The 16,290-nt window shown below is 35.8% G+C and overlaps 1 protein-coding gene across 4 annotated transcripts in view; it reads left to right on the forward strand.

Moving 5' to 3' along the window:
- Positions 1-12,347, forward strand: part of LOC106876226 (rho-associated protein kinase 2) — a 204,815-nt gene extending 192,468 nt beyond the window's left edge. For 2 of the 4 annotated variants that reach the window (XM_014924703.3, XM_014924712.3), the window contains exons 34-35: positions 599-722; positions 11,416-12,273. In XM_014924703.3, the coding sequence (XP_014780189.1) occupies positions 599-722; positions 11,416-11,530 (239 nt within the window). In that variant the 3' untranslated portion in view covers positions 11,531-12,273. Of the gene's footprint in view, positions 1-598; positions 723-3,377; positions 3,502-7,013; positions 7,092-11,415 lie in introns of those variants that run through there. The other 2 variants (XR_001410211.3, XM_089356531.1) reach the window with 2 other exon arrangements.
- Positions 12,348-16,290: the final 3,943 nt, after the last annotated feature.

The following is a 16,290-nucleotide window of genomic DNA, read 5'->3' on the forward strand; positions in this document are numbered from 1 at the left end:
TACTAATCAACACACATACACACCACAGTATTCAACACATATTCAACACCTTGCCACTGTTCGTATGTTTGCATGTCACATTAGTGGAAACTGGTGCATGTCATTACTCCACTCATGTTCACCACAGCATACTAAACATGTACACAACACCATACTGAACACATGTATGACACTGCTCAAAACATGCATAAAAGTACTCTACGCAAACATCTGTACTTCACACATAGGCTCAACACCACTTGAAACATTCACAACACCATATCAGACATGTGTACAACAACAGTCTAAGCATACACACATCAACACATCACACCACTAAATTCCCAAGTTACTGTATTTGGTGGTATAAAAAATGCATGGGCATGTTAGACACATCCCTTTTACAGTAGTACATACACAAGAAAAGGTTCTTTCATTGCATTAAAACTTATGGGTGGCCCAACTTTGCACAGAGGAAAGACCCAGAATGATTTTTTTTTTTTATGAGACCTTTTTCGGGGAAGGAAAAGGTATGTTGTATATGCACCCATGCACTCATTTATAGCAATATATATGTCTTGTAGCATCTCATTAACTTTCTCAATATATTATTTTTCAGTTAACTATGACATTCAAGCTAAGGAATTATTGCTGTTGGCTGAATCCTCAGAGAAACAAAAGTCCTGGGTGCAACATTTGGGGAGGAAAATTCCTAAGAAAGGAATAACTCCGGCAGGATCAAGGTATGGAAATAAAACAGTAGATTTATTAAGTATTTGATTGTTTTTTGTTTTTTATTTCGTTGTGATTTTTTTTATATATCTAATCAACTCTGATTAATTGAGGTTATCAACCATGGTATTTATCAGATGTTATTTGTTGGAGTGGACCAGTCACTATTTAAAAATAAATGCTGAATTACAGGGAATACAGATTGTATGATGTTTGTGTACGAAATTGGGTGCTGCTTAGGCATTGAATGTGGAAGATGATTTAAAGCTGGTTGGGAAGAAATGAGGTATGAATATTCTGATGAGTATGTAATATTAGTTTGCATGAACACTAGAACACGATTGAGCCGAAAGCTAAACTGAGTGTGCAGTGTGCCAGAAAGAAGAAGCTGTACTTGTACAATCATGTGATGTTGATGATGCATATGGTAGTAGACATTTGGATAAAGAATAGTCAAGATATCCAAATGGAAGGAACCTATGGTACAAGAAGTGGTGGAAGCTGATCTCAAAAAGTTTATCATCACAGAGAGATGACAAAGGACCCAGAGCAAGTGTTATGTTGCTGTGCATCAGAAGACCCATCCATCCACCCAACCCAGTAAGCATGGAAAAGTTGACATAAAATAATTGCATAAAACCTTCCAGTGTAGTTTTATGTCATGCCAGGAAAAGGTTGATCTGTTTTTATTTTAATGATTAATTCTACTCAATCGGTTATGTGTTTTGATCATACTCTGTGTTGTGTTGTGTAGTCAATGTGTATCTTATAAATATACTGTTACGTTATAATACTATATTTTAAAAATGCCTAAAACTAGCCAATAATAGTTATGTTTTTAATGTAACTATACTGCTGTTTTAACTATTTCCCTTCAAACTTTTCCAGTTTGCATATTTTGTATTATAACTATGTGCTATGCAAGAGATGGGTGGAGGTGCAATGGCCCAGGGGTTAGGGCAGCGGACTCGCAGTCATAGGATCGCGGTTTCAATTCCCAGACAGGGCGTTGTGAGTGTTTATTGAGCGAAAAACACCTAAAGCTCCACGAGGCTCCGACAGGGGTTGGTGGTAAACCCTGCTGTACTCTTTCACCACAACTTTCTCTCACTCTTACTTCCTGTTTCTGTTGTGCCTGTAATTCAAAGGGTCAGCCTTGTCACACTCTGTCACGCCGAATATCCCCGAGAACTACGTTAAAGGTACACGTGTCTGTGGAGTGCTCAGCCACTTGCACGTTAATTTCATGAGCAGGCTGTTCTGTTGATCGGATCAACTGGAACCCTCGACGTCGTAAGTGACGGGGTGCCAACATGCAAGAGATGGGAAGAGGTGTTGCTTGTGCTGACATTTTGAGTATGTAGTACTCTTTTTCAAGTTAGACATTCTCTTTCCCTGAACTCAAATGTGTTGGGGCTTAGTGAGTTTTTTTTTACAAATGTCAAATGACTTCTTGTTGGCTATGGCTGTTGCTGGTATATCGTAAGTCAGCCTATGTTAAATCAGAAGGTACTGAAAGTTAAATTGGAACACATGCAAATTTGTACTTATGTACATGTGTTGGTAGAGGATAGGTATATTTATTCCCTAGTCAACTTTTTTTCAGTTTATTTGAATATTTATGTAAATTAAATACGTTGTGAAGACTGTCTATGAGTGTGTACGTACAGGTAGGGAGTATGTCTAAGAAACAGTTGTTTTTGCCATTCCCTGTGATTTATTATTTAATTATTTCTCAATAACTTATTTAATCTCACCTTTGTACTGTATAAACTGCTAAACACCTAAAACATTGCATGCTCTGATTAATTTTGCAAGAAAACTCAAGAGGGTTACCTTAAAATCTCATCACGAGCTGAACTAATGTACTCTTCTAGCAGCAGCATGAGCGCTCTTGGACTTTGGCTACCCACATTGTGGATTTTTGCTTTTGACTACCCATTTTCGTTCACCACATGATGGTTGGATCTATTTGGTTTTGCTTGGACTGCCCACGTTTTATAACTGATGAACAGACACTAGGCCAATCCATCATGCCAAAGATGCGGGTAGTCTAAGCAAAACCAAATGGACCCAACCATCATGTAGTGAACCAAAATGGGTAGTCAAAAGCAAAAAGCCACAATGTGGGCAGCCAGAATCCAAGAGCACTCATGCTGCTGCTTCACTCTTGTGGAAAAACATGATAATAAGCATGCTCACTTAAGCAGTGCTCCAATATTTTGATATACACTTACAACCTTTTAAAAATCCCTTCCTGAACTAACTGTAATTATATAGCTGTGTCATTATTTACATTTATGTAATGCAGTGTGCTGGCTGAATCGTTAGTATGCTGGACAAAATGATTAGTAGCGTTTCTTCTGGCTGTTTATGCTCTGAATTCATATGCCAACTTTACCTTTGAAATAAGTAGCCATTGAGTACTAAGTGTCAATGTAATCGACTCCCCCCCACCTCATTCCCCTCAAAATTGCTGGCGTTGTGTCAAAAGTAGAATTGCTTACATTTATGAGGGTGGTGAGGGGTTGAATCAGTGCAGCTCTCGGCTAAAATGTTTTGCAGTATCCTGTTAGGCCCTTTTTAAATTCCAGATCCATATTAAATTAGTGTTGATAAATTAAGTACCAGTAAATTGACTCTATTGCTTTTACTATAAATTTCAGGACTAATTGATCATCTCCTCAGGTAGCCCCACCATATAAGAAATAAATCGTTACTTTAGATTCAGAATGTTGTTTCAAAGCCTCTTTCCGACTGACAGCTCTTGTGGTTATGTAAGCTCTTACATTTCATCTGTTGCTAAAGATGTGAGCTTGGGGTTGGGGGAAAAATATACATGAAATGAATTGCTGTTGCTGCTGGTGCTGATGATGACGATGATGGTGACGATGGTAGAGAGGAAGCTGATGATTAAGGTGGGGTTTTATCCAATCCATTCCTTATTTTAAGATTACGTTGATGTTTTATTGTCTTACCTTAAAGTAAAAGGAATCTGTTAACACATACACACGTGTACATCCACTCATACACACACAAAATAGTTTTAAGAATCAATCAACACACACACCCACGTACACGCACACACACACACACACACACACACACGCATACATTTGCATTCTTCTGTAGTAACAGAAATGGGATGATTTTGTAAATGTGAATTTTAATATATTAGCATATCATTAACATTAATATATTAACACATTAACATATCATTGGAGCAGTTTTTGCATTTATTATTTTTTACACTAACCATGGACTCTGCCACATTATAAAGTAAGCATGAACCAGTGAGAGGGCAACCACAGTTGCTCTATCTGCTAGAAATAGCAACCAAAGGTCTCTTAAGTCAAACCTAACCATCTTAAATAAAAGGAGACGTTGAGAAGTGTAGACCTTGATGTATGAAATGATGCACTTTTGATCATTGGTCTACTCAATTAAGGCTGGCCTTGGGCTAAACAACAACAATATCATAAAAATAATGTTAGCTTAATGTATGTTGTAATTTACCATGTTAGAGAGAGTAGTTAGCAAGATTTGAAATCCTGACTTTGTAATCTATATTTCAGCCCCCTTAACTCTTTAACATACAAACTGGCCCCCTAAATGGGCATTGTAAAAGTTTGTGCTGTTAGCTAATATCATCCATACCTAGTGCTATTGACACATTTCTTTTAGTAGCAAGCAATCACCTAACCAAATCAATGTGGTGGGCATGGATTTCTTAGTTTCTTGATGTTTTAGTATTAACACATCAGCAGTAAATATGTAGAAGAAGAATTTCATGTTTAAAACATTTATGTGGGAAATTTGACTGTGGATTGTTGCTGCCCCCATCTACAGTTGTTTCTGGAGTAAGTGAGGGAGAAAGATAGAGTTTACTGAGAGATAGAAGAGTGGAGGGGAAGATCCCCTTTAATGAGAGAGAACTGCTTCAGAGTTTATAATTTTATTATTATTATTATTATTATTATTATTATTATTATTATTATTATTATTATTATTATTACTGGTGAACTGTCAGAATCGTTAGCATGCCAGGTGAAATACTTAGCAGTATTTTTCCCATTGCTACATTCTGAGTTCTACTTCTACCAAGGTCAACTTTGCCTTTCAGGGTCTATAAAATAAATACCAGTTTTGTACTGAGGTCAATGTAATCAACTACCCCCCCCCCCTAAAAGAAAAATTTCAGGCCTTGTGTCTCTAGTAGAAAGGATTATTATTATTATTATTATTATTATTGTTATGAGAAAGGTGGTGAGCTGGCAGAATCGTTACCACACTGGATGAAATGCTTAGTCGTATTCTGAGTTCAAATTCGACCGAGATCGACTCTGCCTTTTATCCTTTCGGGGTTGATAAATTAAGTACCAGTTGTGTACTGGGGTCAGTGCAATCAACTATCTCCCTCCCTCAAAATTGCTGCCCTTGTGGCAAAATTTGAAACCATCATTATTATTATGAGCAGGTGGAAAATGGCAGAATCGTAAGCATGCAAGCAAAATGCTTTGCAACATTTTGTCCGTCTTTATGTTCTGAGTTCAAATTCTACTGAGGTCAACTTTGCCTTTCATCTTTTCGGGGTCAACAAAACAAATACCAGTGGAAACACTGGGGTCGATGTAATCAACTAATCCCCACCTCCCCCAAATTTCCGGCCTTGTGCCTATAGTAGAAAGGATTATTATTATTATTATTATGAGACATATTTAGTTCTGTTTATACTGGGATTATAAACCCCTGATGTTTTCAGTAAATTAGCTGACCAGTAAAGCAGTTGTTACCTGCAGGATTTATGGTTTCTTTCATCAGGCTGTGTGGCTCGACTTGCTAAGTGTTGTGCTGGGGCTCAGCTAGTAATTATTCTGTAATGTATAGTGACAAGTATGAGTTGTAACAACCTTATATACAAATGATAAAGTTACTGGTAATATTATTTCAGCATGAAGGTGGCAAGCTGGTAGAATCATTAGCACACTGGTTGAAATGCTTAGTGGCATTTCATCTGTATGCATATTCTGAGTTCAAATTCTGCCAAGGTCAACTTTGCCTTCCATCCTCTTGGGGTTGATAAAATTAAGTACCAGTTGAGCATTGGGGTCAATGTAATCAACCAATCCCCTCCCCTGAAATTGCAGGCATTGTGATAAAATTTGAAATCAATATTATTCAGCATGATTACCAACTTACACCTTCAGTAGTCTCTCCAGTCTCTTTAGTATAGCAAGTGATGGTAGGACTAAATATCAACCTGAGATGGTGGTCAGTTAGTCCTAAAATTGAAAGTTGCATTGTTAGTCTTATTCGAAAAACTTTGGTTTCCTGAATACAAGAAGACTGCTTTGTGACTTACAAGGTATGTTTTAAGCATTGAACTTTTTTTTACATATCAATTTTTACTATTATTGTGGCCGGGTTCTAGCTGAGGCCACAACAACAAAGTCCACCCGCCACATTTCTTGGTCCAACATCACTGCCTCAAGGTCCTGGATACATTCCAGGCCAGAGTCTGCAATCAAGTTGTTGATGCAAGTGTGATGATGTTTTCCCCTTCTTACATCACCGGGAAGTGGGTTCTACATGATTAATTTGGATGCTTCTAATTCAGGGTAGTGTACGCAATGGCTGGATAGTTGCAGCCATCTTTGCCTAATCTTCTTGCTAACTTTTGGCAGGTCGCCATCATTTGTTGTATGTTGCTGTCATTTCACATTCAGAGCCATTTGTAGCATCCATTTAGCCTGTTTGATATTTTCTTTGTCAGTGTCCATGTTTCACTGCTATATAATAGCACAGATTCACATATAAAACCATTTAATAAACATGTTGCTTGGTATTTCAAAATAATCCACCAATTTACCTATCATTTATGAATACTTAATCTTTAATCACAAGGCATTTAACAGGTGCTTTGTGTGTGTGTTAGTTTTCTCTATTGTTTGTGTCGTTCTGTATAGCATTATTGATCAGTATTAATAAACCATCTCTTAAGTGCTTCTCCAGGATTCATTGTAACCCTTTCCATTTAGTATGTTTTACTTAAGACATTGTTGAATGTATAGGTTTTTTGTGGTGGTGGGGAGGAGGATGGCTGTTATGGCTTGCATGATGTGTCGGTACCTTGTTGTGCCTTGGTCCTGCATAAAACTATGTAGTTGACGACTCTCTATCAAAAAAAGATCAGATCATTTCTGCAGTTTATTTATTAATATTTTATTTCTCACTTTACTTAGGATTGTTTACTTCTAATGTCTGACGATTCTTTTCTTTTTCAATCTAACTTGATGTTGTAGGAAATAACGGAGTAAGGTGCACCATTTTTACAAATGCACCATTAATAGCAGCAAGACACTCATACAAGTTTCACCAATGTAAGTTGCGTTGTGATGACGTTGGAAGCTGTTTAATACTGAATTTGTAAATTATAATTCTTTACCTTAGTGTCACAGTGTTGGTGTTAAAAGTTATTTCTTTTTTTGGTGAAATGAAAGAAAAAAAAAATTCTGTTCATTCCTGTTACACAATGTATGTGTGTGTGTGTTTTTCTTTCTTTCTTTCTTTCTTTTATATCTGTCTTGATAATGTTTCTGTGCTTTGTTCTGTGATTTTTCACAATTCTATCACTAGTTCTGAATTCATTTTACGCTTTGTTACAGTTTGTGGCACCACCTTAATGTTTTTTTTTTCTGTTTTATTTTGTTGTCTTTTGTTATTTTATACATTTCCATTTTGATTTCAATCCCACCAGTGCATTCTGTATGAATATGTTACCACCAGTGACTGTTGTCTACAATTTGATGTTTATTTTCTCTTCTACAATCTTAGTTTTTTTTTTTTTTTGTTTAAAAAAAAAACACTTCAAATTGGTGAGATTTGAAAATAATAAATAAAGACCAACATTGTTTAGTTTTATTGTTGTTATTGTTCTTGACACTGTTTCTCATTGGTTAATTTCTATCAGCATGGAACGACTGATAATTTTTGAATATTATTTTGTTTCTTTTATTTTTGTACATCAGTGTACTGCAGCTTTTTGTTTTTCGTATAAAAATAAACATGATTAAGTTGTCATATATAAATTTTTATCCAAGCTTTATTGATATCAGGTTCTTCTATTTAACTGTTCATATCATTGCTAAATCTACAGTAATGACATGTATGTCAAGATGACTATTAACTAGCTTAAATGTGTAACCATACTCCTTGGGCATAAACTATTTATTTAAGGGAAGTTAATAATAATGGGATGATGACAATAATAACAACAATAATGATAATAGTTGTAATAATAATAATAATAATAATAATAATAGTAATAAATCATGGTAATGATTATAACAATAATTGTAATAATTGTAATAATGGCAATGATAGTTTCTTATATAAGCATGATATGTAATGATAATATAATATTGATATTTTGCATAAGAATGATTAATAATTATTGTAATGAAGCCTTCCAATATATATGTGTGTGTGTGTATATATATATATATATATATATAATGTTATATTTGAAATTTGTTTTCTCTGTAGTTTAGGTTGTTCATTTGTGTTGATTGAATGTAAAATAAAAAATTGTTTTCAGTTAATTCCTGCTTTTTGAGTTCGAACCATTTCTGTAAAGTATAATGTAATTTTTATCAACATCCTGTCCAACCTTGCCATATCTATTAGGACTCAGCATAGAAGGCAGACGTTAAATGATGATGATGATACTAATTTGGTGCAGTTAGATGCTTTATGAATGAAACATTTCTAAGTAACTGTAGCTCTGTCTTCTCCTTAACCCTTTAGCAGTCAGTTTACTCCACCAAGTGTAATGGTTATTTATTCCCATTGTTTTGAATTAATCATGCATTGTCTTGTAGCTTCAAGATTTCAATAATGCTATTGTTTGTTTTTACAAAGGCATTGTAGAGTAGGTGTAAGAGGCTTGATATAGCCGATTTAAATGTTAAAAGGTTAGTATCACTATCTAGGACATTGGCAGTAGTGACAACAGCTCAGGAATCATTCAGTTTGTCGTGTTTCCAATGTAGGCATTGCTGTTGAATGTGAAAGAAACTTTGGTCATATTTATTAAGAAACTACATTCAACAATCTATTGGATGGAATTGAACCGCAGCTTTTGACTGTTGCCAAGTATGGAGGCTGTTTAATGTTTATTTTACAGAATATTAAGGTGACAGGGTTAAAAAATGGTAATTGTGGTTCTTTATAGTGCATTGTTTTGTTTTAGATAATGACTACACACACATACACATACACACACGTGCGTGTGTATATACGACATGAAACTTGAGTATGACTAGTTTGCACTGTTATATGAAACCTTGATTTAAACATAATAAGAAAGGTCTTCCTCTTAAAACTACTGACCTCTTCATATGTTGCAGAAAATAATTTTCAGGATATATCCTGTCATCTTGTTATTGTCTGTCTGTGTGTCTGCTGAACAAGATGATGACTTCTCATTCTGACATCTGTACTTTGATATATAATTTGTATATAAATGGCAAAGCTTTTAGATCTTGGTCGTACTTAGAGTTATGAGGAAAGCTGATACTTACAGAGACTCGAAATGACATTTTTGTCATTCTGTGGTGGTTAATTTTGTAGTATTTAAACTGGTTCAATCCAACCACCACAAAGACAAGGTCATTGTATACTCAGTCTTGTTGACATGTCTTTGGTTGCAGAGATTCCTCCTCCACCACCACCACTTATATGAAATAATATTCGTATTTAAATGATCTTTATCAGTTTTGGTGTGGTTGTGTGGTTGAGAAGCTTGCTTCCCAACCATGTGGTGTAGGGTTCAGTTCCACTGTGCAGCTTCTTGGGCACAAGTGTCTTTTACTATAGCATCGATCAAATCTTTGTTAGTAGATTTAATTGCTTGAAACTGAAAGAAGCCTGGAGGTGTGTGTGTATGTGTGTGTTTGTCCTCCCTACCCTTCACTACTTAGTAATTGGTTTATTTATGTCCCTGTAACTTAGTAGTTCAGCAAAAGAGTTAATAAAATAGGTATCAGGCTTAAAAATAAGTACTGGAGTTGACTTGTTTGACTAAACTCTTCAAGGTTATGTCCCAGCATGGCCACAGTCCAAAGATAAAAGATAAAAATACATATGTATTTATTTATATGTGTGTGTGTGTGTGTGTATTTTTGTATGTGCCCTTGTCTAGACTTCATGCAATAGTTGTAATAGTTGTAGATGAGCATCACCATCATACAAGCAAGGTTGTTTGTTTCCCATCTTCTGTAGAAAACATTTCTGGATATGGGGAAAATATCACCTTGCTTGGAAACAGGTGGAGGTGGCCAACATGAAGAGCATCCAGCTGTTGAAATCTTGTCTTTGCAAATTCTTTTTGACTCGTACAATCACAGAAAAGTGGATGTTAAATGACGATAAAGTTGATGACATCCGTAGATTTTACACCATTAGTATTATAAATAAATTAGTCGTTTACTGATTTCAAATGCTAGAATGCTAAACCTTAGTCAAAACATGCTGATACTTCAGTGTTCCCAGTGGTCAGTGTGGACCAAATTTTTTTCCCTTGTGACAAAAATTTGAGTGCATTGACCGTGTAATGAATATATAGTTATTAATTACAAATTAATTTTGACAATTAACTTTTTGTGCATGTATTAGTTTAATGAGTGCACATTCATTATTTTGTGTATGATGGCTACAAAATACTGCATGCATAAGTGCTCAACTTAGAGGGAACATTACATGTTCTATATGAATATATATACATAATACACCATTACTATGATAAATGCTATAGTCTTTAGCAAAGATGAAATGGTAGATTTGAATGTGAAAAGAAGGTGGCTTTACATGGAGGGAAATTCATGGTTTTCAGTTTCAGATGAAATTTGATGTATAATTCTGAAGATATGTGAGAGATGTGGTTCTTGTTTCTGATTATGTAAAGTACTTTTTTCCTCCTACATAGGATATAAGACAAGGGGTTTATTCAGTAAAAGTGTGAATTTGTACAGTTAATTAGGGATGAGAAGAGGAATATGTTTAAATGTTAGAAATTAGTAAAATGATAAAATCATAGAATTGAAGATACTTTGAGGTTTTAAACATGTCTAAGAATGTTATTCCTGAATAGTATTATATTTATATAGATAAATTTGAAGCATTTCTGTTTTATGTTCTGTTAAATAGCTGAGGCTTCAGATGACATCCTGCGACACAGTACTTGCTTCTGGAAAAGACTATATCACATAAAAGAGTAGCGGAGAGAGTACCTACATAGCTTTATTATTGAGCTCTCTGGCAATTAGCAACATATTTGATTACCTAAGTAAAATTTATTCTAACCACAAGACTAATTGTTCCTCCGTAGTTTTTATTTTATTTTAATGACTCCAGCATTACTAAAAGACAAAATCAATTTCAGCTGGATTTCATCTTTGTCAAATGAGGCTTTGGATGGACTATCAATTCTTACATATGTGTAAAGCCTAAGACTCATGGCATAGCATGTAGGAAATGGTAAGTTCTCAATGGCATTAGGAATGTTCTTGAAGTTGTTCCAACTGGGATTTGAAACCAGGCCTACATAAGATATAATATGACTCTCTATCTACTGACCATTCCATCTCAAACTCTACAGTCTATTCTATTCTAAAGTTATGTTGTTTTCTCTTTTTTCTTTTGCAGTTCTTCCAGCGTGGTGCCTTCTCGTAGCTTGAGACAATATTCATCATATGGGCCACTACATCGTCATTCTTCAGTTGGAAAATCAGCGACACTCCCACCAAATACTCGTCCCTGAAATACTTCATGTCCCAACCAACCTCAGCTCTCTTAAAGGACTCTCCCTCTCCACCGCCACCACCACACCACCACCACCACCACCTCTACATCTTGATCTTCATTAATACTCACTCTCTTCTTTCTCTTGTGTGTAGAAGCTGAGCTCTGAGCTTCTTTCTCTGTCATGGCAATCATTTCAAATGGGCATACATAAATACATACAGATAGATATATGTGTATGTATATATATATATATATATATATATATATATATATATATATATATATGATGTGCATATATAAACAAAAGACTTCTATCAATAAATCAATAAGAGGACTAAATCCCACCCATCCCGTGACCCAGTCCAACTACTCAATAATGTCTGCTACCAGACAAGCCAATAAACCATTTTTACTACTATTACTCCTACTACTACTACTAATAATAATAATAATGATAATTTTCACTAGATTCCAGCACATTCTTCCCTCTTTCTTGTAACAGGCCTCTATATTTAAGCTTTTCTCAAAATAACTGCTCTCTCTCCCTCTTTCTCTCTCTCTCTCTCGCATCGTTAATTCACTCTAACTCTGCCACTACCACCACCACCACACAAACAGCCCTTCAAAACAACCACAAACATCATAGAAAAATTCCCCCCTTCCCCACCAACCTCTTTTTAAAAAACAAAAAAAAAACAAACAAAAACAAAACAAAAAACAACACAATTTACTAATTAACAATATCGATAATTGTGACAATACGAATCTAAATGATGATGTTGATAATGATGGTGATGATATTAATATAAATAAAAAGAAAATTATAAAAATTAGCAAGATTGTTTTCTTATTTTTATAAGCATGGAAATATCAAGACATTTTTACTTTTCAGTTAAGTGGTTAAGAAGTTCACTTTTTAACCATGTGGTTTCAGGTTCAGTCCCACTATGTGACACTTTGCTCAAGTGTCTTCTATAGCTCTGGTTGACCAATGCTTTGGGAGTGAGTTTGGAAGATAGGAATTGTGTGGAAACTCATTGTGTATGTATGTGTGTGTATATATATATATATATATATATATATATACATACATATATATTTATTCTCTCTCTCTTTATTTCTGTTGAAGAGTGTAGGCTAGAAATGTAAAAGACTTTCTCACCTTCCTGAGCGTTAAACTAATATGCCTACTTGTTGTTTATACACCTGTCTTCATCTTTTGTTTTTCTGTAAATTTCAACTATACACACACGCACACACACACACACACACATATATATAGTTATTTCTTTATTGCCCACAAGGGGCTAAACATAGAGGGGACAAGCAAGGACAGACAAAGGGATTAAGTCGATTACTTAGACCTCAGTGTGTAACTGGTACTTAATTTATCGACCCCGAAAGGATGAAAGGCAAAGTTGACATAGACTCAAGAATGAAAAAGGCGCTTAGATCATTAAAAAAAACAACCTACTTAATTAGTGCAAAACTACCTACAATTCAGCTCTAGCAGTTAAACATTGCGGAACTTGAAACCAACCTTATCGGGGATGCATAAATTTTAATTGGAACAACTTTTTACTGTGAAAAAATACTTTAGTCATCCTTTGAAAAATTTAATATATACCATTAAATGTGATGGATCCAGCATAGATTACATTGGACAAACTGAACTTATCTTAAGAATGAGATTAACAATTCATCGACAACAAATTAGATATCCCAGAACTAGACAAACCCCACTCACTACTAACGTTCTATGAAGGAAAGAAATATCAAGAAGTGGCTGTGAATAGCTTGCTTACCAACCACATGGTTCTGGGTTCAGTCCCACTGCGTGGCACCTTGGGAAAGTGTCTTCTACTATAGCCTGGGACCGACCAAAGCAATGTGAGTGGATTTGGTAGACGGAAACTGAAAGAAGCCCGTCGTATGTATATATATATATATATATATATATATATATATATATATATATTTGTGTCTGAGTTTGTCTCCCCAACATCGCTTGACAACCGATGTTGGTGTGTTTACGTCCCTGTAACTTAGCGGTTCGGCAAGAGAAACCAAGTGAACAAGTACTAGGCTTACAAAGAATAAGTCTTGGGGTCGATTTGCTCGACTAAAGGCGGTGCTCCAGCATGGCTGCAGTCAAATGACTGAAACAAATAAAAGAATAAAAGAAATTCCAAGAATTATCTCTAGATTGTAATTATATTCTTTCATGAAATGTATTGCTTTGTAACATATTGCATATTTAATAAGCCATAGGCTATATCATGCTGATTTTAAAAAAGACTGAAATAGTCTACACATCATCATCATCATCACCAACTAGAAATTTTAAGAACTTCATAGTAAATAAACAAATAAATAAACATGTAAATAAATAAATATGCAAATTTTAGGCATCTTCACTCTTAAAATTTCTTGCTTTCTCATTCAAAATCCTTATCCCGCCTGATATTAGGCGGAAATAATTTTCCTTGTAATTGCTGCCACCACTAGGTAAGCCACGTGTATATGAGTGTGTGTGTGTGTAGGAGAAGTTTGCTCCCCAACCGTTATGGTCTCAGGTTCAGTCCCATCCGCAGCACCTTGGGGAAGTGTCTTCTGCTATAGCCATGAGCCGACCAAAACATTGTGAATGGATTTGTTAGACGGAAACTAAAAGAAACCCATCTTGTATGTTGTCAGTTACATCTTCGTATCTAGCAACAAATCTAGCTGCTACCATCCTTGTGAGGGAATGGCAGAAGAAATATACAAATTTGGGCGAGTAACCGAACTTTCTGCGAACAAATCATAAAAGTATCCTGTATATAGTGACAGAAAATTTGTCAAAGACTTTTAACAGATTCACAGATGCGATGAACAGATCCTGATTTTTTTTGCTGAACTTCTGAAGCAACCTCGCATCGAAGGTCATGTCGACTGCATTGCAACTCTGGCGTGAGGCTTTCTAATAGTGATTCATCATCATCATCATCGTTTAACGTCCGCTTTCCATGCTAGCATGGGTTGGACGATTTGACTGAGGATTGGTGAACCAGATGGCTACACCAGGCTCCAATCTGATTTGGCAGAGTTTCTACAGCTGGATGCCCTTCTTAACGCCAACCACTCAGAGAGTGTAGTAGGTGCTTTTACGTGCCTACAACACGAAGGCCAATCAGGCGGTACTGGCAACGGCCACACTCAAAATGGTGTATTTTACGTGCCACCTACACAGGAGCCAGTCCAGCGGCACTGGCAACGATCTCGCTCGAATGTCTTTACACGTGCCAGGAAGGCGACGCTGGGCACAGGTGCCATCACGATTTCGCTTTCGCTTGCCCCAACAGGTCTTCGCAGGATCGGTTATATGAATATATTCCTTTCGATAATATGAATATAATCCTTTCAGTTGAAAACTCCAATAAGCAGCAATGTCTTTATTGTTTTCTGTGTATGTATGTGGATGTGTTTTTATGTATTTGTACATGGGTACGAATTCAATTACTTCCTTCTTACCGTTCTTTGTTATTTAATATCATTCTGGTGTTTCTAAACCTATGCTTTGTGATTTGAATTACAATTTAGTTTACTTCGGAGTATGTGCGTGTGCTTGTGCCATTATTTGATATTCGATATCTTTTTACAAATAGGATTTTCTGAATATTTGCTTTAAACCCAATAAAAATGATTTGTAGAATAAGTTATAAATTGAGAATGTTTCACTCTAATCTTTTCATCTGCATTTTTATCTGAAGTGAACATGCAATAAACCACACAAATTGATTCATTCACTTCCACGAAAACTTTATGACAATAAAACGACAGAGGAAACAATGTAGAAATTTTTTACTATCTAGGCCCGTTACATGTGTATCTTGTGGACTCGCATGTCGTTAAATACTAATATCTTGCAACCGGAGATGTTTTAGTGTCTTTGATGGTCATATAGGTGGAAATATTTCTATTTTATTTAAGAGGAAGTAGAATAGTACTACTCACTGTTGTCGGGTCGCCCCAGACTTGTGAGAATGATGTTCAACTTGAAGTTTTAGGAAGATGATATCTGAGAAAGATGTGAGCAGGGAGAAAGTAACAGGGGCATTGAATTGAAATTACGAGCTAAAAGACTGGGTGAAATATTTTGTATAAGGATTGGGCTTTTTGTTACGATAGATAGAGAAGGCAAGGAGAAGTCAGGAGAATATATCGAGTGTGTTCACGCAGAGGTGGTAACCAATTCACTTGTTCAGAAGATTAGTAAAAGTAATGGCAGAAAAAGAGTTGGAAGGTAGCCAGGCGGCGAGCTGGCAGAAACGTTAGCACACCGGGCGAAATCCTTAGCGGTATTTCGTCTGCCGTTACGTTCTGAGTTCAAATTCCACCGAGGTCGACTTTGCCTTTCATCCTTTCGAGGTCGATAAATTAAGTACCAGTTACGTACTGGGATCGATGTAATCAGCTTAATGTCCTTGTTTGTCCCCTCTATGTTTAAAAGAAATAAGAAAAAGAGTTGGAAGGTAGCCAGTGCAGTCTTTACTTTTTGGTGTGAAGTTAAAATAGACAGTGTAAAGTAAACTATGTTAGATTCTCGCAAACTTACTTAATTCGCGCCCTAAGGAATATGTCATCGGCGACTTACCTCCACTGGTTTCGATTCTGAGCTGTCTTTCATCTCCTAAGTCTTGTTGGTTTTGAATTGTTATCGATGCTTCTTTAACCTTGCTTTTTTTTCTAGGTAGGGGTGCTGGCCCTTCGCATACCCTAAGGAAGAGATGGCTC

Source organism: Octopus bimaculoides, chromosome 8, assembly GCF_046866305.1.
Source record: "Octopus bimaculoides isolate indiv1 chromosome 8, ASM4686630v1, whole genome shotgun sequence".
NCBI lineage: Eukaryota > Metazoa > Mollusca > Cephalopoda > Octopoda > Octopodidae > Octopus > Octopus bimaculoides.